The 20,612-nt window shown below is 38.3% G+C and overlaps 1 protein-coding gene across 2 annotated transcripts in view; it reads right to left on the reverse strand.

Annotated features, from left to right (window-relative positions):
• brinp1 (bone morphogenetic protein/retinoic acid inducible neural-specific 1) overlaps positions 1–20,612 on the reverse strand; it is a 99,563-nt gene that overhangs the window by 31,013 nt on the left and 47,938 nt on the right. For both annotated transcript variants that reach the window (XM_073477432.1, XM_073477431.1), the window contains one exon: positions 3,032–3,137. In XM_073477432.1, the coding sequence (XP_073333533.1) occupies positions 3,032–3,137 (106 nt within the window). The remainder of the gene's footprint in view (positions 1–3,031; positions 3,138–20,612) is intronic.

Here is a 20,612-nt window from a genome sequence, read left to right on the forward strand (position 1 = left end):
TTTGCTAATCGCCACCTATCGGCTGGGCATGGCATTGCAGGCTTCAGAGGCGATCGTTTTCAGTTTTTCCTCTTTGTATGGACAGAGATATTTCTGCGGTGTGGACAGAGTTTTTTTTTTTAAAACGAGGACGAAAATATCCGCTTAAAAAAATATCCATTTACGTGTAGTCCAGGCCTTAAACAAAATGTCGAAACGCTAACCCAAAGCATCAGCATTTGATGACCTGGGGATGAGACTCAACAATCAACTAAAAGTTGTTTGCCCTGTGGAGGTTTCTGACAAAACAAACAAACAAACAAAAACAATATCAAAAAGGAATTGGTTTACGTTCTGTGTTAAACCCGATACAAGCCATGTTCCTGTCATACAAACATACAGAATACATGTCCTTCCTCATCCAGCTTTGGCAAAGATGATTTTTGTAATATTTGAAATTGACTCATATTTAAATCCATGTTCTTTTCATTGTCTTTGCCGCATTGCTGCATCACAGAGTGAAACCCAAGGCAGATATGCGGGTCCTCAATACAAAGAAAACTAAAAAAACAAAGGGGGCCCATTCATAAACCATTGCTCCAAAGTACCACTATTGTCCAAAACCTCCCCAGGGTACGCCTAAAGGTTGATGCTAATACATTTTGCTTACACAGCAACAATTAAAACTGTTCCAGCAAATGTATCCTTTTCAACTTATAGAAAAATCCATTACATTATTCATTTCTTTTGTAGAAATAAAATAATTAAATGCTTTACCCCCCAAATAATGTTATTCAATACATAATTTAAAATAAGCACAGACACATACACCCCCCACCTATGTTTTATGACTGAGATCTTGCAACCGCATGTCATCTTGTAATTTCAAATGTTGTTAGATGCTGGGAGCACTGATAAACATATCAAAGCAAAGACCGTCTTTGTGTTTCTCTGTCATCTGCTTGTGTTTGTTGACACAGAGGAAAAATGGCCTATGGACACAGCCTCATGTATCTTAATACGAGTGCATATCTTTCAGAAATAGAGAACTCTGGTGATCTGTAATAATATGTAATGGCTTTATATTGCACTTTCCACTTGCGTTGGAGAAAAATAACACTATTTCGAAGCAGACTGAATTGCCTTGAAAGTACAGAGAAACTCAGAAGCATTAATCCAACCAATCCGGGACGCAATGCAGACTGTGACCCAAGTGAATGCAGAGGTTTAACCTATGCTAATTTTACACAGGGGGAGAAAAAAATACATGACTGGTTAGATCTGAGAGGAATTTATACTGTAGTTCACCAAGGGATAAAACTTTACCACTTAAAGGAGTGTTTATGACAAAGGAAAAGTGTAGGATGAATTAAACGATTGGATCTCATTATAAATATATTTGAGCGGCATGGACCTTAAAAGCTCTCCACTGGCTGCATGCCTCTCCCTGGGCTGTGTGAAGTGCCATCACTTTGAGGAGCGTTATGAAGAGCACGGTGATTGTTGAAGAAGTTACACCATCAGCTGTCTTTCTAATTAAAGGCAGGAACCATAATTGCTCTTAAAAGAATGCATTTTCAGGAGAACACTCAACACCTCCCCTCACCCTTCGCCCACACACAAAATGCATAAACACACACACACACACACACACACACACACACACACACACACACACACACACACACACACACACACCAATATAATTTGGCCTAATATCTAACTCAAAGCCAGAAACCAATCGGAAAAGCTTTCCAATTCTTTGGGGTTATTATCAAGCCAAAAGAAAGAATCTTTCCAAGCCTGTCATCTATCAATTGGGTAAAAAAAAAAAAAAAAAAAACATTCTTCAAAGCACAAGGCTAATACATTTGGTGCATGACAATAAAGCTTTTCCCAAAACCTATAGAGTCCTTTGAGTAAGTGGCAGCAGAGGACTTAAAAGTGTTTCTTTGACAAACCACTTAGTTCTCTGATTTTAGAGGACGAGTAATGATCCCTCGCTGAAAGGAAAAGGAAGGGGGGGCTGGATTGAAAATAAGCCTCTGTGATTCTCAAACTGGTTTTAATAACCTGCATAAACTGGAATAAATCAAAGAGGCGATCACTCTATTCAAACACTTGACCACGGTTACACGGCGTTTCATCATTCCTTCTCCCTAGGGTGACTGTCACTGCAAGCAAATTCTTCTCTTAGGCTAATTATTAGGTGTGTCAGTGTTTAAGAAGGAACTATTTTCACTTGAAAGAACATAGCCACTAATGAGTAGAAGTTGCTATTTGCATCCGCTGACGTATGATCCGTGAGTGACACGCTAGAAGATTAATTTTCTCACATTACGGAAGCCTGATGAAAGTGACTCCTTCATAAGCTCAACACATTTCTTGAGATACATTTGGAGGGACTAAGAATAGATCAGGGTTTGATGCTAGTATTGATAGTTAGGTTGTTAAGTATAGCAATACCTTTCAATGAATTCTAATTGACTTATTATACATTCAACCGAAGAGAGTGCTTGTTTCTGCTCTTATGCCTGCGTTTTTTTATATTTATGTATAATCACCTGAAACTAGGAATTTTTGTGTTTTGGTAACATCAGAATGAGCATTTTATATACCATTATTTGGCACTGCCATGTTTCCACACTAGCCCAGAACAGACAAACCAAACTCTGGCTTTAGAGACGACCTTGTGCATTTTTTTGCATCCTTTGCTTTTTTTTGCGTCTTTAGACAAGGAGTATTTTGTTGCTGCAACCTGCAACCTCACGGCTAGATGCCACTAAATCCCACAAAATGGTCCTTTATGAGACTTAAAACGTGAGAACATTGACATCTACCACCACAGAATCATATCAGGGAGAACAAATCTAACAGGCCCTGATTAAGAAATGTATTGAAATTCATTTTTTTTTAAATGCTAAAACTGTTTCCATTGTTCACCTAAGAGAATTGAATGACTACAGATCCTCTCAAGTCCAAAATGGAGTAGAACCCTGCTATACAACATCACGGGGCAGCATATGAAAAATATTGATACCAGTGTGTTTACCTTGCAGATGAAGCTTGCTCTCCGGGCTCTGCAGAAGGATCGAGCTGACTGAGTCCAGATTGTCATAGCTACTGCATCCCAGTGGCCCCGTCCGTGTCTCTGTCACCTGCAACAGAATTAAGACTTAAATGTAAGACACATTCGAGAAGCAAGCTTGTGGTATGTGTGTAAATGTGTGCGTGCGTTGTTGCAAACATCTGCGTGCTCGCTCACTCTTAAATTCTCACATTCTCATTCCTGATGTATTCGTCTTACGGTGCTAAGCACAAGACTTTAAGACGACATGTGCGAAGTTAGGGATCACGAGACCCACCAGCAATTAACAGATGGTTACAAGACATTAACACCTGTTCATGACTGCTGTCAGTGGATAATGTAACAGTCTGCAATTTTCTTCTTAGATTGACCATGAATACAGTATTTAACACCCTGTGGCCCCCAGACAAAGGGAGATCATGCAGTGGCAGAATGCATCGAGACAGCTACTCACAAAAGAAACCTGTTTTTTACTTAGTATTTTTTTTCAACCAGCCATAATGACAACACTAATTGACTCAATGCACAAAGAAGGTTTAATTGCATTTCAAACAACACTTTCACAGAATGTGTTGTGAGGATAGCAGCTGGTGACATGTTCAACTTGTTGCAAGGTTGTGAACTCTTATTGAGTCGCTTTAGAAACACTTTTCTTTCCAAGGAGAAATATTTCATATTTTCAGAAATTTGACATTTGAAATTTGACATTTTTTCCTGTCCTTGTTCCGTTCTAAACAATACTAAAGAGACTGTAGCCGTGGTTCTTGTTGTCCAACCTGAACCAGTGTCAAAGGAAATAATAATGCTATTCACATGTGAAGAGGCTGCTTTAAAGATATAGCCTCCACATTGGGAGGCCTTGAGGAAGCTGTTCTTGAATAGAAAGGAAGGAGAAGTTTCTTCTCTTTTCAGTCGCCTTTGCTCATTAAGTTCCTCCTGTTGCTCCTAATAGTATTTTTACAAGGTTCCAAAAAGCCAAATGAGATGGTATTCAGCAAAGGAGATTAAGGGAGAGAATAGATGGATCTTACTCAAAACCTCAAGAGTATTTTTTCTTCCCTGCAGCTCTTTGTTGAGCACAAAACTAAATAACATGCCTAAGCCAAGTCTCAGACCCACAATTCATACTACAAGCCAGATAATTAAGACAGTAATCAAATACTAAAATTACTTGACGGCTGATTTATTTAGTTTTCAGTTCAGAAATAAACGTGCAAGATTATTATCACCTTTCAAGCTGATATGAGTCATGAGTCATGTTTCTAGCAGAGACAGGGGATCATTTTGTAACCAAGAACAACCCATTTCACATACAAGTCAAGTGATTTATTGTTAATTTAAAAAAAAAAAAGTTGATTATAGCTGCTTTAAATGAGAGCGACAAATGGGAGAGAGAATGGAGAGCATGAAGAAGATAACTGTAGTAAGGCATAAATTAAAATCAGTACCTCCTTACAACTGTAATGGTCCTGAATAATGTGTTTTTAAAACATTGTTTAAGCTTTGTACATGAAACTAATATTAAATAAATAAGAGCTGAAGGCTTGGATACAGGGTGTAGGGCAGGGTGATCCAAGCTGATCCACAGGGTTGGGATCAGGGCCGAATTGGACATGCCTGACGCTCTGTTGAAAACCTTCAAATACTGACTAAAATGATCAACAGAAAGTGCAGAAATAGCGGTTTTGACTTTATGATGTCAACACATTGTGTTGTGATAACTTCTACTGAAGTTACCATGCTAACCAGCTAGCCCCACCACAAAGCTCCTGTGCTAACGGTATAAACACAAACACCTCCCTGTTCCCCAAGCTCCCAGTCCGAACCACTGGCCGCATGGCTACCTGAGCTAACCAGCTTTGGGGCAGCTATGGTTAGCAGCAGTTAGCGGTTACTCTGGTAATAATGCTCCCTCCATTTTTTTTTTAGTAAAACATCCCATCTATAGGTAAACAAAAATGACCAATTTGTTTGTGATATGCCCACCACCTATAGATCTCAGTAACGTGCGCCTCCTACACTAGTGTGTGTGTGTGTGTGTGCGATTGACAGTGTGATACCATTTTTCCTGTCTTTAATGTTGACGCTGTACCAGATGGTGGGCTGACAAGCAAGAAATTAGACAGATGTATATCTTACCCTTGGCATCAGGCTGTTGTGGGGGAAAAATGCAAAATCATGGGGAGGCAGACGGGGACAGACTCTGCAGGAGAACAATACAGTCTCACTATTCAATGGCTTTGCTCCTGAATATATTTTGCTAATTTGTATCATCCTAGGATACGTGACATTCACATCTCAATTGTGACATGATTGCTGCATGCATTGTATGATTTCCAATGGCTCTACTGCTCCAGAAATTCTGGATACACTGGCATCTATTGTTAGGGTGGCAAATTGGCACAATCAGCATGTTACTGCTGATTTGGAGTTACATTCTTAATGTGTGTGTGATAAAAAGAAAACATACACACACTTAAGTTTAATGACCAGTGATGCATTCAGAATGGATTGACAGAGACATGTCAGTAACTCCTTAAGAAATATTTCCCGATACTTTTGTGATTTCATTAGCTTACAATATATATTAATGTTACCTATACTCCTTAATAATGTGTCACCTGTGCAATATGCTTTACTGAACAAAGAGGCTATGAAGTTAAGTATGTGCAGCCAGTTTATTTATTTATTTTTCTGTAAAAAGATCTTGTTTACATCCTGAAAGGGTAGTGCAATTCAAAGGAAACTGAATAGAATATTAAGACTAATAAGACCATGGTAAGTAAAAATTGCATTTTTCCAGCAGGCCTGCTGTTGCATTGCAAACATGTTTTCCGCTCTATACAAGATGGAAATACATTTTTTTCACATGATTGAAATTGAATTTGATGTTTAATGTACTGAAAAGATAGTGTAGCCTATAAAACATTTATAAAAAATGGTTTACTAAAAATGTAGATTATATCAGACCCATTTGCTGAGGATTTTACCCTCTGGGTGAGGTGTAGTTTTGTACAGTAAATGTCGCTGGATGCTGGATCTTCAGGCTTTGAGGCTGCTATGAATGATGTTTAGCTATGCTTAACAACAAAAGACTACTTTGGTTCGCACATACTTTTGTATTTCCTCCTGGGTGTCAAAATTGTCTATTGTTGTTAATAAACATTAATGATCACTGCCCCTTAAACAAAGCTAAACCTGTGTCAGTCCAATTTTACCCTAAGCACAACACAATAATACAAATACGTTTTAGTATAACTTGGAGAAATTTAGCTTGACTGTTAAAAGTGTTAATGAGACATTTATAATCATGTTATTGTACACTTCGCCTAACTAGTTCACAATGTCCGAGCATGATCCCTCCTTTGTTTTCTTCCAGCCAAGCATTGGACTTTGAAATGCACTGCATGGCCTTGCATGGAGTGCATGTGCAGATTGATTACAGAGCTAGACTTGCCTATCACACTCTACCATCTTGATGGCTGCTGACAGTGCTCTTTTTCCTCCCGTTTTGTTGTGCTTATCGCCGAATGAATTACTTCCTTCAAAAGGTTGTGTTGCATGATCCATGGTGACTGAGCAAAGTGAATATCTGTCCTCTGTCGCCGACGGACATGTTCCCAGGTGGCAATGCGGATGTATGCAAGAGCTAGCTCAAGCACATTTACATTTGTAGTGACACACAAGTCACAAAAACACACTTTAATGGATGTGCATAAACATGAGCATGCAGCTTGCCACAGCCAGTTTACCATACTGTAATTTTTCTCCAAGAATTATTATTCCAAATTGGGAGCAGACATACTCAGCTTTATGGATTAGAGACTGACCCTTGTAATCTGAATGACTTTAGGGGAGCAGTATGCAGCACTTGTTAGGCCCTCTCCTTTCTTTCTCTCCAGCACACACCATAAGAGATTATGAAAATGGAGTATAACGTAATAAAAATACAAGGAGCAATCAAAGGACTGAAGTGGGCCGAGGGGGACTTAGAGGATTTGGATTATTAAGCAGAACACAACAGTGGAATCCCACTGGGCCCGGACTATATCACAGGCAACAGTCAGGAACCATGGTTCCGGAACATCCTCTCTAACTGTCATCTGTCATCAGGAAAATCATCTAAGCAAGTAAATAAGAGATGATGCACATGAGACCCCAGGTTTTTTTTTGCCTCTGTATTTTCTGTTGGAAACCGAAAGTACACATACTATTCCCCAAGTCCCAAATGTTGGGAGTTTCTCCTGTTCAGACTTCTTTGTTTTTCATATGTTGGTGACATACATAAAATGCGGCTATAGTGCACCAGGTAGGTGTAGGCAATGTGGGTTTATGTTGAGAGTCAATATCCCATCTGTCTTTTCATATTAGAATGAATCATATATGAGCTTGTGTCTCAAGTACAGACACATTCAGTTGATAATTATGCAAGCCAGACATTTTGCTGAAGAAATGTTTGCAATTTTGGTTACATGTTTGAATCTCAAGCAATCCACTGAAATGTTTGGCAATATTTGATCAGAAGTGAGCTGGTTAATTCACTCTAATTAGGCACCCGTAACAAACCACATAAAATACTGTACTGTTTACTGTATTTTCCTTACAACTGATGCCAGCCCTTCCCATGTGTTCTTAGCGCATACGGCTGGTTCACTCGTACAGTTGACCTTTCCAATGCACCTGCCTTTAGTAAAGCACCACTTCGAAATCTAATTAGCATCCTGGAGTCTTGTCTAGTTTCAGCAGTCAACATGGGAGCGAAGGTCACCTCATGGAGAGACAAAAATGCATGCCATTATTGCATTAGGCAGTGCCAATAATCCTACAGAGAGTAATTGCGAAATAGACTTATATTATCATGGTGCACTGTGAGTTATTAAGGCTAATTGTAGGCCTCTTACGCATGAGGAAGTCTGATTAAATGTATCCCATTCGATGCTCTAATTAGAGTCACTGGGAAGTTATTCGATTTTCAGTCAAACAAAAGCTTTTTATGAATTTCTTCCTAATAATGTCCAAATCAGTAAATGTTTCATTATTCACATCTTATTTTCCTCATACCTAAACAGCTAAATTGGTAAATTGCCAGTGACTCCCAAAATTACGTATTTGACTATTCTCACAACGACACAAAAACTACAACAGATGACTGTTGGAGAGTACCAGTTACAGGCGAATCTGATCGAACCTCATGTGGTCAATGTTGGGAAATGGTCACAATTTTATTATGTTTAGGCACAAAAACTACTCGGTTGAGGAAAAGGTCATGGTTTGGTCCAAACATGAAATAGTTTAACTATGTTGCACAACTTACCAAAGACTTTTGTTTGTTCATGGGACACAAACCATGGTCTCCTAAGTTAAAATCCTGTGCTTCTATGGCCCAAGCCGCCAGGAATAGCACTGGGCTTTTAAGCCAATTTGACAGTGGCCAAAGCAAGTTATTACATAGTCACATGATGCACACTGGCCAAAAAAATACTTTTTCCCATAAACTTACAGTGTAAAGAAACAGCTGTTGAACGTAGCCACTCCCATCATGTCCTACCCAGCAGCCTGCGACCATTTGACAACACTAATAACAGTCCAAAGGTCATAATATGTCATAATATAAGTGTCAGCAAACTTTACCTTGAAAGTATAACCAGATATTGTATATTATTTGTTATTGCAAACCTGACCGCAAAGCCTTCATTTTGAAAGTCTAACCGGACATTGCATATTACGTATTATTGACAACTTGACCGCAGAGCCCTCACATCCAAAACTGATGCTAGAGGAGTAGATAGAACAAGCTGTCATATTTGACAAGTTGGGAGTGAGGACATGTTGGTAAATGACTAACGTCACTATCAGTATTTGATTTATTCGCTCAAACAGCATTTGTAAAGTCCAGAAGAGCCACATAATTACACCATTTTGTCCCCATTCAACTTAGAGCTAAACCGGAAGTTACCTACTAGGGCAGCGATAGACTCTAGTGCGCATGCTTCATCGGCTGCAAAATGTGGAAGCTATGTGGAAGATCTGGATAAATGTACACCCAGGAAATCATACCTTTTTTGCTTCATTTGCCACTGAATAGCTGACTTCCTCCTTTGTTCCCCTCATAATCGTTACAGCCACTAGAGGTCGCTACCTTAAAATAAACATGAGTCATTCTGAGCTGCTTGCAAAGACAACTTACGCAGCCGTTGTTCTGATGAAGATGGGCTGCATTTAAATTAGTTGGTTTTGCACATATGCTTATATCTGCATCCTAATATACCAATAGAACATACAGTAAACATATTTAGACACTCCTTTCATTTTCACTAAAATAACCGTACTAAAATGCATGGAGTAAAATCAAAAGACTCTCAATCTCTGGGGGCTTAATCAGTATTAGCTCTACATTAGCACTGCAGCACTGTGAGATTGGCAGGGGAGAAATCGTATGCATTACCATCACCCTTGGATTTGTATTGACTGTTTCAGTTGAGCAATAAAACCACTCTCCACCAAGTTCATTAAAATTATCACAGCATATGGAGCTCTCATTATTTCTGTAATTCCTGTAACTCGTCCTGGGAGCAGTGTGTCCTCACTTCTGTTTTTCCAAACCGTACTGAGAGGAGTGTAATTCTCTCTCAGAAACCAAACCTCACATCATACTCTGTCCCTAGGTCGCACTTCGACTTGAAAGACAAAGTAGAATACAAAGGCAGTTTGAAGCTATGTGAGTTAGGGAAAACAAGGGATGAAGGCAAGAAGATTGGTGAATGGGATAGGGAAGAATACTGTAAGGTTGAACTGTCTTCATTACGCATCGCCTCTGCTGAGCCTTCCTAATATGCCCATCACCTGCCATTCTCTTAATGACTTGCTATTTCTGGATACCCAGAAATGAAGAGTAATTCTCCAAGCCTGGTGGAAGATCTCTGAGGACATTTTTTCTGTCATGTTAATGTCATATAACAGGTGGCTGCAGTGTTACTGAAAGTCACATTCCTATTGTTCATGCAGTAGCACATTTCTTGGTATACGCACCCTTTCTCAGAAGTATATTTAAATTACCCTTCTTTATGGGGTTGAAATATGCCTATAAAAGCCATTTGAACGAAACTCATTTGTTTTAAATGATACAGAGAAAATGATCAACTTTGGGGCTTTTCTAATTATAACCGTGGCACCCCGAAGTGCGCAACTCAAGCAACACTGTATATAAAATCTGTCATGCTTGCTTGTGGCGAATGCAAATGAGATGTAAACTGCTCCAAACTTGGTTACTGCAGTCAACAAAAATCTGGGTCATATTGTTAGCACGTTAAATTCCCCTTACCTCACGTGGGATTCCACTGTGATACGAGATACAGGATAGTGTGGCTGTGTGGCTGCCACACGACCACCACCCACAGCACTGCAGCATCATCAGGAAATATGCATATTGAGCGCTGGTGTAAATCAGTCCAGAGTGACTGTATGAATAGGTGACCTTGTGAGGGGATGCAGTAAGCACTCTCCCCGGCGAGGAATGCGTACTTGCACACTTCATGCATGAATGAGTATACAGTACACGCGCCACACGCACACACTCCTATACAGCCGTGGCCGCATGCAATGCACGAATACACTGGATTCGTAATCGCACTCTTCTTCCTGCATAATCACACTTTCCCACTCGTAAAACTGACATTTTATTTCCATTAAAACACTCCATTGGGTATCTTATTTTCATTCCTAAATGACCCTCCCTCCACACTGGAGTCCTGGCTCGCGGTGTTCAGATTCAGCCACACAAAGACAAACAACCACATGTCATTTATTTCTATCAGCAAGGTATGATATTGGTCACAGCGGGGAGAGAACTTTCTTTGTATTGACTATGTGTTTTTTTGGTGTCTTTTAGAACCCCACTGAGGTATAATGTGTGTGGAGAAATAAAGTAATGTTGCTATAATTTAAATGGGTTATTTTTCCTGATAAAAGAATTACTAAAGGGAAAAATGGTACACTGAAGGGAAAGGCATCAGAGGTGTGCAGCCCAGTGGTTAAGTGCAGTTGGGAAAGAAGTGAAAATGATGATGAATACAGATCCTGACAGAAGAAGGAACAAAACTATGATTTATGAATCACTACAGAGGCATAATGCAGCCTTGTTGAATGGATTCTGAGATTTTTTTTCAAATTTAATAAAACAGCTGCAATACATTCATGGAGATAAACGATGTACAACAGGAACCCCCCATACTGTACGATCTCATTACATTGTAACCCCAGGCCAGCTTGTTCTGTACTGTCGGCCTAACGTGTGCTTGTTTGTTTGTCTGTGCCTATGCTTATGATCTGCCATCGTTTCAGCCACACTGAAATACAGGCAATGCGAGAGACAAGATTTACCAGTCATCCCCGATATACATGTTAGACACAAGCAGATGTTCTTTACTTTTGTTTTAACTTTTATCTTCATCACACAGCTGCGGTTTGGGTCTATTTTTCACTGCACAAGGGAGAGAAAGAAGAAAATCATTTGTTTTAGCCGATGTATTTTTGGATAGGTGGGTCTCAGGTAAATAACAAGGCTAAGATTCTGCTGAGGGCGCCAGCAGCACAGTGGGGATATGTCTTGGTTTTGATTAACGCTCACATATAGCTAAGACCTCTTAAGCAGTGCAGAGGCTCAGGGAGACAGAACAGGGTATCAGGGATGAAAGGTTTGATAAATTCAGCCAGCCACAATGCACGTAGTCTATCAGTCCTCACATTTAGTGGCAAGCAACTGGATAAAGTCTGCCCAAAATAAGAAAGCCATTCTTTGCTTAAAGTATATCTAATGTTTGTCACTTTTGTCACTGATTTTGATTGCTAGCCAATTTTAGATTTTGTTTTATTTCAACAATAAAATCAGTGCTACTTAGGGACCAATTTGTGCACGCTCTTAAAAGCACGCTATAATGTGTTTTCATTATTCAAACCATTGCAGCTTGCACAGCATGCACTACCTGTAGGAGTCCAATAACAATCAAACAATTGTTTGTATTTCTCGCTGATGAAAAGACGACTGAGTTTATAATGAGAAAGCTTTGCATTAGCCTGCACAGATGTCTGATGTCATCGAAGACTGATTGTTATATTTCCTGCTGGCTGCCCTGATGTTCACGTAGCGTTCTGCTGCCTCATTAGTAGTCTGATAATGACACAGTTAATCAAATAATGCTTGAAAAAAATCATACACAGCATAAATTATTTTTTGATACGGAGCAGATACCAATTTTAGTCCAACTGAAATTGACTTGTGTTGCTTTTCTCTTCCCCGGCACACATATCTGCTCTGTAAATCATTGTATCACCTGTGTCCTCCTTAGGGTTAGGGTTCATATTCACACTTTTTGGTTTCCTGATAGTGCCTCCTAGTGTTGCATCAATTAATCTGAATACTGTTAAGCATCAGCTCACGTAGATACAGACCTTACTTTGGTTCAGCCAATCAAATCTTGCATAAAGCATTTTACGATTGCATTCTATAAGCAGTGTAGACGTCACACTGAGCCAGACAGCAGCCTGCTTTACAACACAACACCCACAGACTGTGAACAACAACCGCATTAACATACCTGCTCCTTCCTAAGTCTAACTTACAGACATTAGACACACATCTAGACTTGCACTTTAACTTGTTTAACCAACCACCTGACAAACATTCACTGGGGATAAGTGCACTGCTAATGTCTGTTTGCAGGCTAGATAGCTAATTAGCTACAGCGAATTTAACGGCATGTTAACGTACCTGCAAATGTCACTTCTTTCTGCTTAGATTCCGGTGTGGTCCCTACCCTTCAATACCACCAACAGCACACTGTGTGCCCATGACATGCAGGCTACAGTGCAAGCTTGTTTACTGTGTCTCTTGTTGCCCACGGCAGCAGTCTGAGGAGCAGGAGTGAAGAAAAAAAAAGGGCACCAGCACAGAAAGTTGTCATGCAGCCCAAATTGCATTTTTCATGTTTTCTTGCACATTTAGCCACTGTAGAGGGCACATTATAACAAACATTGGCACTATGGCCTGCAAGCAAGTGGCAACCTCTCCCTGCGAAAGTGCCAAAATCTTTAATTCCTCAATTTGCCACTCGAGGCTGGCTCCAAAAGTGAGTCAACCCCCATAGACCCCCATATTAAAATGCATAAAATTACAGCAGAATTAAACATGTTTACAGCCCGGTACAAAAGATGGATTTTGGTCTCAATAGATAATTTTCCCATTCATGACAACTGACGGTGGGTTAGGTTTTTATATAACATTTAATTATATTAAGGCTTAAAGTTATATGGATGCTTTGAGTGACAGCTGGACGTCACCACAGCTAATTTGCTTCACTTGAACTTGACCTCTCGGCTGTTTTTGTGGTTTCGGTGCCCTTTTTTGGCAAATATCAGACAAATAATATGGCTTCACTGTCCAGTTGCCAGGATAAAATATTGGCAGTTAATCATTCTGCAAACCAATGATACAGTTAAATATCTACATGACCTCAGTATTTTAAACCAAAACATGATATTTTCCTAACCCTAACTGGCTAAGTTTTGTGCCTTAACTTAACCAGACCATATGAACAGTGCAAAAGATACAATTGAAAACTGGACCTAGAGAAATTTGAAGTTGCATCATAAAGAAATGTAAAGTTTCTGTGGTTTGCAGAAACTTCCATTGCAAATGTGTTGGCGGTTCATTGTACTAAACAGACTGTCCAAGAGGTCTGTGTGCCAACTCTTTGCCCGAGAGTAGCCAGGAGTTAGAAACTATGGGTCACATTGCAGACACTACGGCCATCTTTTTACATCTATGCCCACAAGCTGCAGTCTCAAACACTGATACTCCACTCTAGCTGGTGAGACGAAAAAAGAGCTTTTATTATATTTCCCCAAAGAACTTTTTCTTCTTTTTAATGATTTTTCAGATACTACTTTTGATGGCAAAAAATTGAAGATTTAATTCATTTCAGTACGACTTTAAATCATAAGATGTTTGCTTTAGTTGTAAAATTGATTCTGTTTGGTGACTTCAGTGTATTTATAAACTTGATTTCTACATCATCATGATTCACTTCGATGGCACACGGTGGTTTTTGTTTTCCTATTTGACACACTATATGTGAATGTACTACATCCTGTATAAGAAACCTAACCTGATGTTACATTTCCTCAGAGGAAGATAACAGATTTGGTCACTATTTTGTTTTGGTTCTCTGATAGCTGCTATCCATCATAGGAAACCGTTCTGTGATATCAGGCGAAGAGCCAAAGAAAAGTTGGCGGCAAACCATTTGGGACATTTTGTAGAAGGGAGCGGGCATCCACCAGCTTGTCCCTGACATCTGCACAATATGCAACCTCTTTTCCAAATCAAAGCAATTGTTGTTTGGGTATTGTAAAAAAAGTTATTTTCAAGGGGATTTATTTATTTCTTTTGCTTTATTGACTAATGGTATTGGCTAATGGGTGCTCCCTTGTTTTTTATATATATATATATATATATATATATATATATATATATATATATATATATATATATATATATATATATATATACACACACACACATACACATATACATATATATATGTTTAAATATATGTTTATATATACATATATAAACATATTTAGTTTCAGGACAAAACATATCATATAGTCAGCTGTTTTCTTCATTGCATCAGTAGTTTTGCGCAATTCCATCTGCATACATTTGCCTACTAATTTAATTTAGAATTACTGCTAAAAGAGGCTTCTCATTAATATGGTCCAATGCTTCCTTATTATTATTATTATTATTATTATTATTATTATTATTATCATTATTATTATTACAGTGCAAGAACCGAATGAAGAATAACTTAAATCCAAGCATTTGTATGTTACCTCTATGAATGCTACAAATAACGTGGCAGAATGAGTCAAATCTGTCAGACAGCTTGTCAGTGAGCTTATCACAAATAACTTAATGAAATTCTCTCAGAGGCCAAAGCTGCAATTGCATCACACAAATATCAAAGTGGAACAAAGTGGACCTGATATTTATCCTGCTTACTTGCAGACAGGAAATGTCTGAAACATTCCTGCTCTATTGACACGTGTTTTCCATCCTGATTGTAAGTTTGCACTCCAAAGCAGGTCTCACAGCCATACTGAATCAATATTGGAGGAGCAGAGCCCTTGTTCTCTGTGTTTATAGATCCATGCCTTCTGCTGGACTTTGCTTTCTCTGCACATTCTGATCACTGTCTGTCTGCTGGCTACGTGACTGGGGAACTGCAATTTATGCTGCCTTTATTCATAGTCGAGGGATATGAGAATGCAAGTTCAGCCTCAGATGATTTTGGTCTATCTGACAGGTATTTACATTATTAAAATAAAGTATTTAAAAATTAAATCAACATATTCTATATTTGCACAAAACATGACTTATAATCTGTCCCTATTTCAAGATCTCTCATTTTGGCAATATTTTATGTTATTTAGTCTAAAGCTATCTAAAGAAGTGTGCATCAGTGTATCCATCCATTAGCTTCGTGCATCTCCGTCTGTGCACATTAAGATACTGAGTGAGTCATGCATACAGCTCTCAAGTTTTATGCAATGCAAATTATAGTGTAGAGGACAGGAGAATGTTTTCTTTGGAGAGAAGGTGCCCTGGACTCCCAGCCTCTTAGAGATCTGTCTGTTGAGATGAGAGGAGTTAATGTGATCGGTCATTACTGGAGGCTGCACCAACTCTGTTCTCCGATAACATATTTCTGAACAATCTAGGTATTCATATTTCACCCTTTACCATCTCTTTTAGTGACCAAAACTGCACCAAATTGTTAGTCAAGCCAACATATGTTTGCACCCTGAAACTCGAGCACATATTGAATCTCTGTTGTGCTCCTTATGTACACAGGTATTTCTTAAAAAGTAGCTTTTTTGGCCCTCTTGTGTACGACACGTAAATGCAGTTTTTAGGTCAGTGACAACAGACCTTTAAGAAAACTCCTTCAAGGGTGAAGAGACTCAGACTCTCCGTTTTTCAGTGTTTATGTCTGGACGGCAAAAACAGAGATTTTTGGGAACGACACCCAAACATCCATGTTCACTTCCTCATTGGGCCATATCAGTGTATGTAGCATCACTGGCAAATGAAAACTTGGAGTACGTGTTGTATCATATGATATTGTATATTTGAGTTTGCACATTAACAGAATGGATGTTATATTGTATCTATTTTATCTATTTAGAAAGACAGACAATGATGATACAATGATGGAAAAGAGAAAAAAAATGGCAGTAACACTTTCTATGAAGCCCTATAATGCATTACAACACATTATAAACATACTTATAATGCGGTGTATAATCTTATAATCTTAGTTAAAGACACTCATAAATAATCAGTGATAAACATTTTAAAGCATTTTTAATGACTTATAAGGTCAAGTATTGATACTCCACACTTGCTGGCCACTCACTATTTTTTCAAGGATCACAGTGTATTAAAATTCTCATAGTTGCAATATATTATAATTATAGTATAACGCATTATAAACACTATTATACTGCATTATAATGTGATATTAAGACACTGTATGTTACCATTAGGTGCTTTAAGTAAAGTAGTGAAATTCCTGGGTTATAGTCTGATGTAATACATTACAAGCTGGGTATAAGTAGCTATAAGTGATCATTGATTGCTGTAAGTAATTGTCATTGCAAGAACAGAAAAACAAAATGCTGACAAATGTATTTCTTTAATGGGTACTAATATGATACAAAGAATGGATTATTCCATTAGTTTAATCCAGTATACTAATGCTTATAATACATTACAGATATCTGTGTCATGATTAGTACTGATTATTATAAAGCATTATGAATATTCATGACTTCTTATAATTGCGATTATACGGCACTGTAGGCACATTGTAAAGCATTCAAAGTATGTTCATAAAGCGTTATATGCATTATGAACAAGGGCTTTACAGAAGAGGTCACCAAAACAGCATTATCCAGGAGGACTTTGTGAAGAGCAGTCACGTTTCCCTGCCTTGTGTTTTCTGTAAGTAACCAACCAACCAGAATATATAATCTGCTTCCTGTTTATAAAGGCACGCACATGCCCTGTGTATGTGAATGGCCAGCTGATGTGCATTTTTAAGAAACAGTGCTAAAATGATCTTCCGGATGGAGATGTTTTTTGTTTTTTTTCCCAAAAATCGCTATGTATGTGTTTATCTAGAAATATGCTTCAAGTAAGCAAAATATAAGATGAATAAGCTGTAACTGGGCCCTTTTAAAAGACAGGAACTTAAAGATAATATAATAATTTACTCATCTTAAGGCACTTATCATTGATTTTGTTCATCAAATTGCCACTGAGCAATTACACACATTGAACCTGGAGCTTTCAGGGACCCCCGGGCAGTTGACCGCGATGCTTAGTCAGTAATTAAGCCTAAAACTGTGGATTATAACACACGGGAAATGTGGACAACCTTGAATTCAATGTAAAGTGAAATCCCCTGCTCAAGTAACAAACAAACATACAAACAAACCCCAACACTATAGGTGCACAGCCATTCCCAATGTACACTACTTACTTTATGCCCTGTGTGTACACAGCAACGTTTGTTTCGCTTGAAAGAGCAAACCTATTAAGCTGCTATTTTATCCTGTTAGAAGAGCAATACACATCCATTGCGAGTTTCAAACAAGTCATTACTAACTCTCAGAGGATGCAGTAGGTGGGTGAAAGACAAGCTATCTTGCATGCCTGCATTCCCATTAACCAACGCACAAACTCACTCGATCATCAATCCATTCCGAGCCCTTTTCCACACTGAGACAAGCCTCACCTCTTGACATATGCTACAGGTCCATCAGTCTTGATCAGCAGACATGCAGTCCACTCAGCTTTGCAGTAACTTTGTGTATGTGTGTGTGTGTGCTGTATGGATACTCCCCCCCACAACACCTCCTACCTTCCCTTCCTGACTCAGCAGCCACTGTCAGGTCTGCTTAATTTTGTCATGGTTGACTTCCTGCTACCTGGAGTCTCATCTGCCAGAACCCCTTAATCCACTTGTCACTCACAACAACAAAAAGCTAGGAAGGTGCTCCTTGAATGTAGACAGGGAGGTGGAGCACTGGTGGGTGTATGGGAGAGTTGGTTTGGAGGGTTTTTAGTGCAGGTGCGCAGGCACAGGTGCATGACAGCAGCTGTGGGAGCTTTGGACTTATGGAAAACTTCAACACTATTCTGAGACTTTACCAAGAAGGACAGTTAATCCTTCACAAGAAATAACAATGAGCCATTCAACCATGTAAGCAATTTGTATTTATAACAGCAAACAGGTGAAAATGATTGCAAGAAGAGTAATTCACTCAATTTTATGTGAGGAGTCTGCTTCATGTTTGACTGAATAGAAATGGAAAAAATAAAAACAATTTACTCTTTGAAAGATATTTAAATGAGCATATAATGCAACAATCCTGATACCTCAGCATGTAATGTAATAAAGTTATTTATAGGCGCTGTTTCAACTACACATTGTCAATGATCAGCACACGTTTATAACAGAAGCATCCATGCCCATTATATGCAAAAGGTTTGCTCAACTTATACTGCACTTGTGGTCAGTGTTCCTTGTGGCCATTCAATTTTCTTTTCAGATACAGGTATTAAAAACAAATAATTGAGTGAGTAATTTGATTTTCATTCTAAAATACGAAAATTATAGTGGAAACACAAAGCATTTTTCTTTTCCATGGCCAAAAGGGATGAGGGACATTTCAAAAATGGATTAATTTTCATTTTCTATTAAAAAAAAAAAAAAAAAAAAAAAAATTCAACAAAGCCTTCTTCTTTTAATATTCTACCACCAGATGTGGTCATTCATAAAACAGGATTGCCATGCAAGACATGTGCAATCCTACATATGTTTGGCAGGCTCACACTTTTCAAACCTACTCTTGTAGGATTTTAGACCGATTGATTTTTTAACTGTTATTAAGATCCTCAAAAGGGTTAGTTGACATTTTCGATGGAATCCTGTTCAAGTTGACCATGACTATAGCCATGTGAAAACTGTGTTTTTAATTGCACAGTTTTTGGCAAAATTATATAATGTAATTTGAAATTTTCTCTAAATCTGACGGTAATATAACTTAAATTTTTCACATGCTAACAGTAACGATCATGGCAAAAACAATTCTATTGAATTGAATTTCAGAAAACATCTTTAAGCCAAAAAATATATATTAAAATATGAGGAATGGTATACTGTGTATTGAGCTGACTTGTCATTTAATGTTCTATAATGGAAATGGTTTTAGCTAAATTTATTTTTAAATTATTTTTTTAAATTTCCCTCATTCCATTTGGCCACAAAAAAGAAAAACCCTTTGTTTTAAACATATGCTAAGGCAAAAATCAAATAACGACTCAATTTTATTTTATTTTACTCAAAGAAACACTGACCCAATTAAATATTACTTTTTTACCAGCTGGGCAAATCTCAACCAGAGTAACCTATTCCCTGTTCCATCACCATCAATCCTCCATACAAATATAGTTACTGCATTTAAGCAATTGGTTCTGTTCTTTGACATCATTTCGGTCGTTGCATTAAAAATGTAATTTTATCAATGCGTCTTGTGCCAGACCCACTGGCAAGGAGGGCATCAAGCTGGCAGTTGCAGCCCAATAACCCGGGATGAAGACATGGAAAGAGGATTGGCAGGAATGGGCAGTCCTGAGGATGTTTGGTGATGTAGAGAGGAAAGATAAGTTAAAATTAGTTTTCATGGATCTCTGTAGTGTGTGTGTGTGTCCAATATGCCTCCAGGACGGTTGCACTCCTGCTGATCCACGCTGCAAAAACTAGCGGTTTGGTTAGAACACTCACAATAACCAAGCAGTTTGATGTGCACAGACATCTGTCTGGTTATTTTTGCAACAGACTGCTGCATTATTTAAATAAGATAGCCACATTGGATTGAAGTTCTATAATGTTTTTTTTTTTTTTTTGCAAATAAGTTAATCTTGTAAGTTCTGTTGCCCCGAGCTAAATTTAATCAAATGAAAAGAAGAGACTCCAAAAAAGGCCAATATAAGGTTATCAAATACATGAGTGATATAACCGAATCATTTTTAGCTCAGATGAGACTTTACTGTCATTACTGCAATATTCACATTGAAGAGTTTTTTGGATGCTTATGTGTGCAGCGTGTTAAAAATATCAACTCAATTATATGAAACTCCTATTCCCCAGATCAGCAGTGTCAGATTACATCAAAGCAATGATCACCACATGCCAAAATGTTTATTTAGCTCATGATTCAATTTTAAATGGTTTTTATTAAAGCTAAACTGGATGTGGTTAACTGTACCTATACCGGCTGATGTACAAATCTAAACTGTGATTTTGTGAGATTCATCTCATGAGACGGCAGTTCACAACTTGTGGTCTAAGCGAACCCACAAGGGACACTCGAGGAGGTCCCCAGATAAATTAAGATTTGGTCCCATGTTATTGTT

This window comes from Pagrus major, chromosome 12, assembly GCF_040436345.1.
Source record: "Pagrus major chromosome 12, Pma_NU_1.0".
Lineage (NCBI taxonomy): Eukaryota > Metazoa > Chordata > Actinopteri > Spariformes > Sparidae > Pagrus > Pagrus major.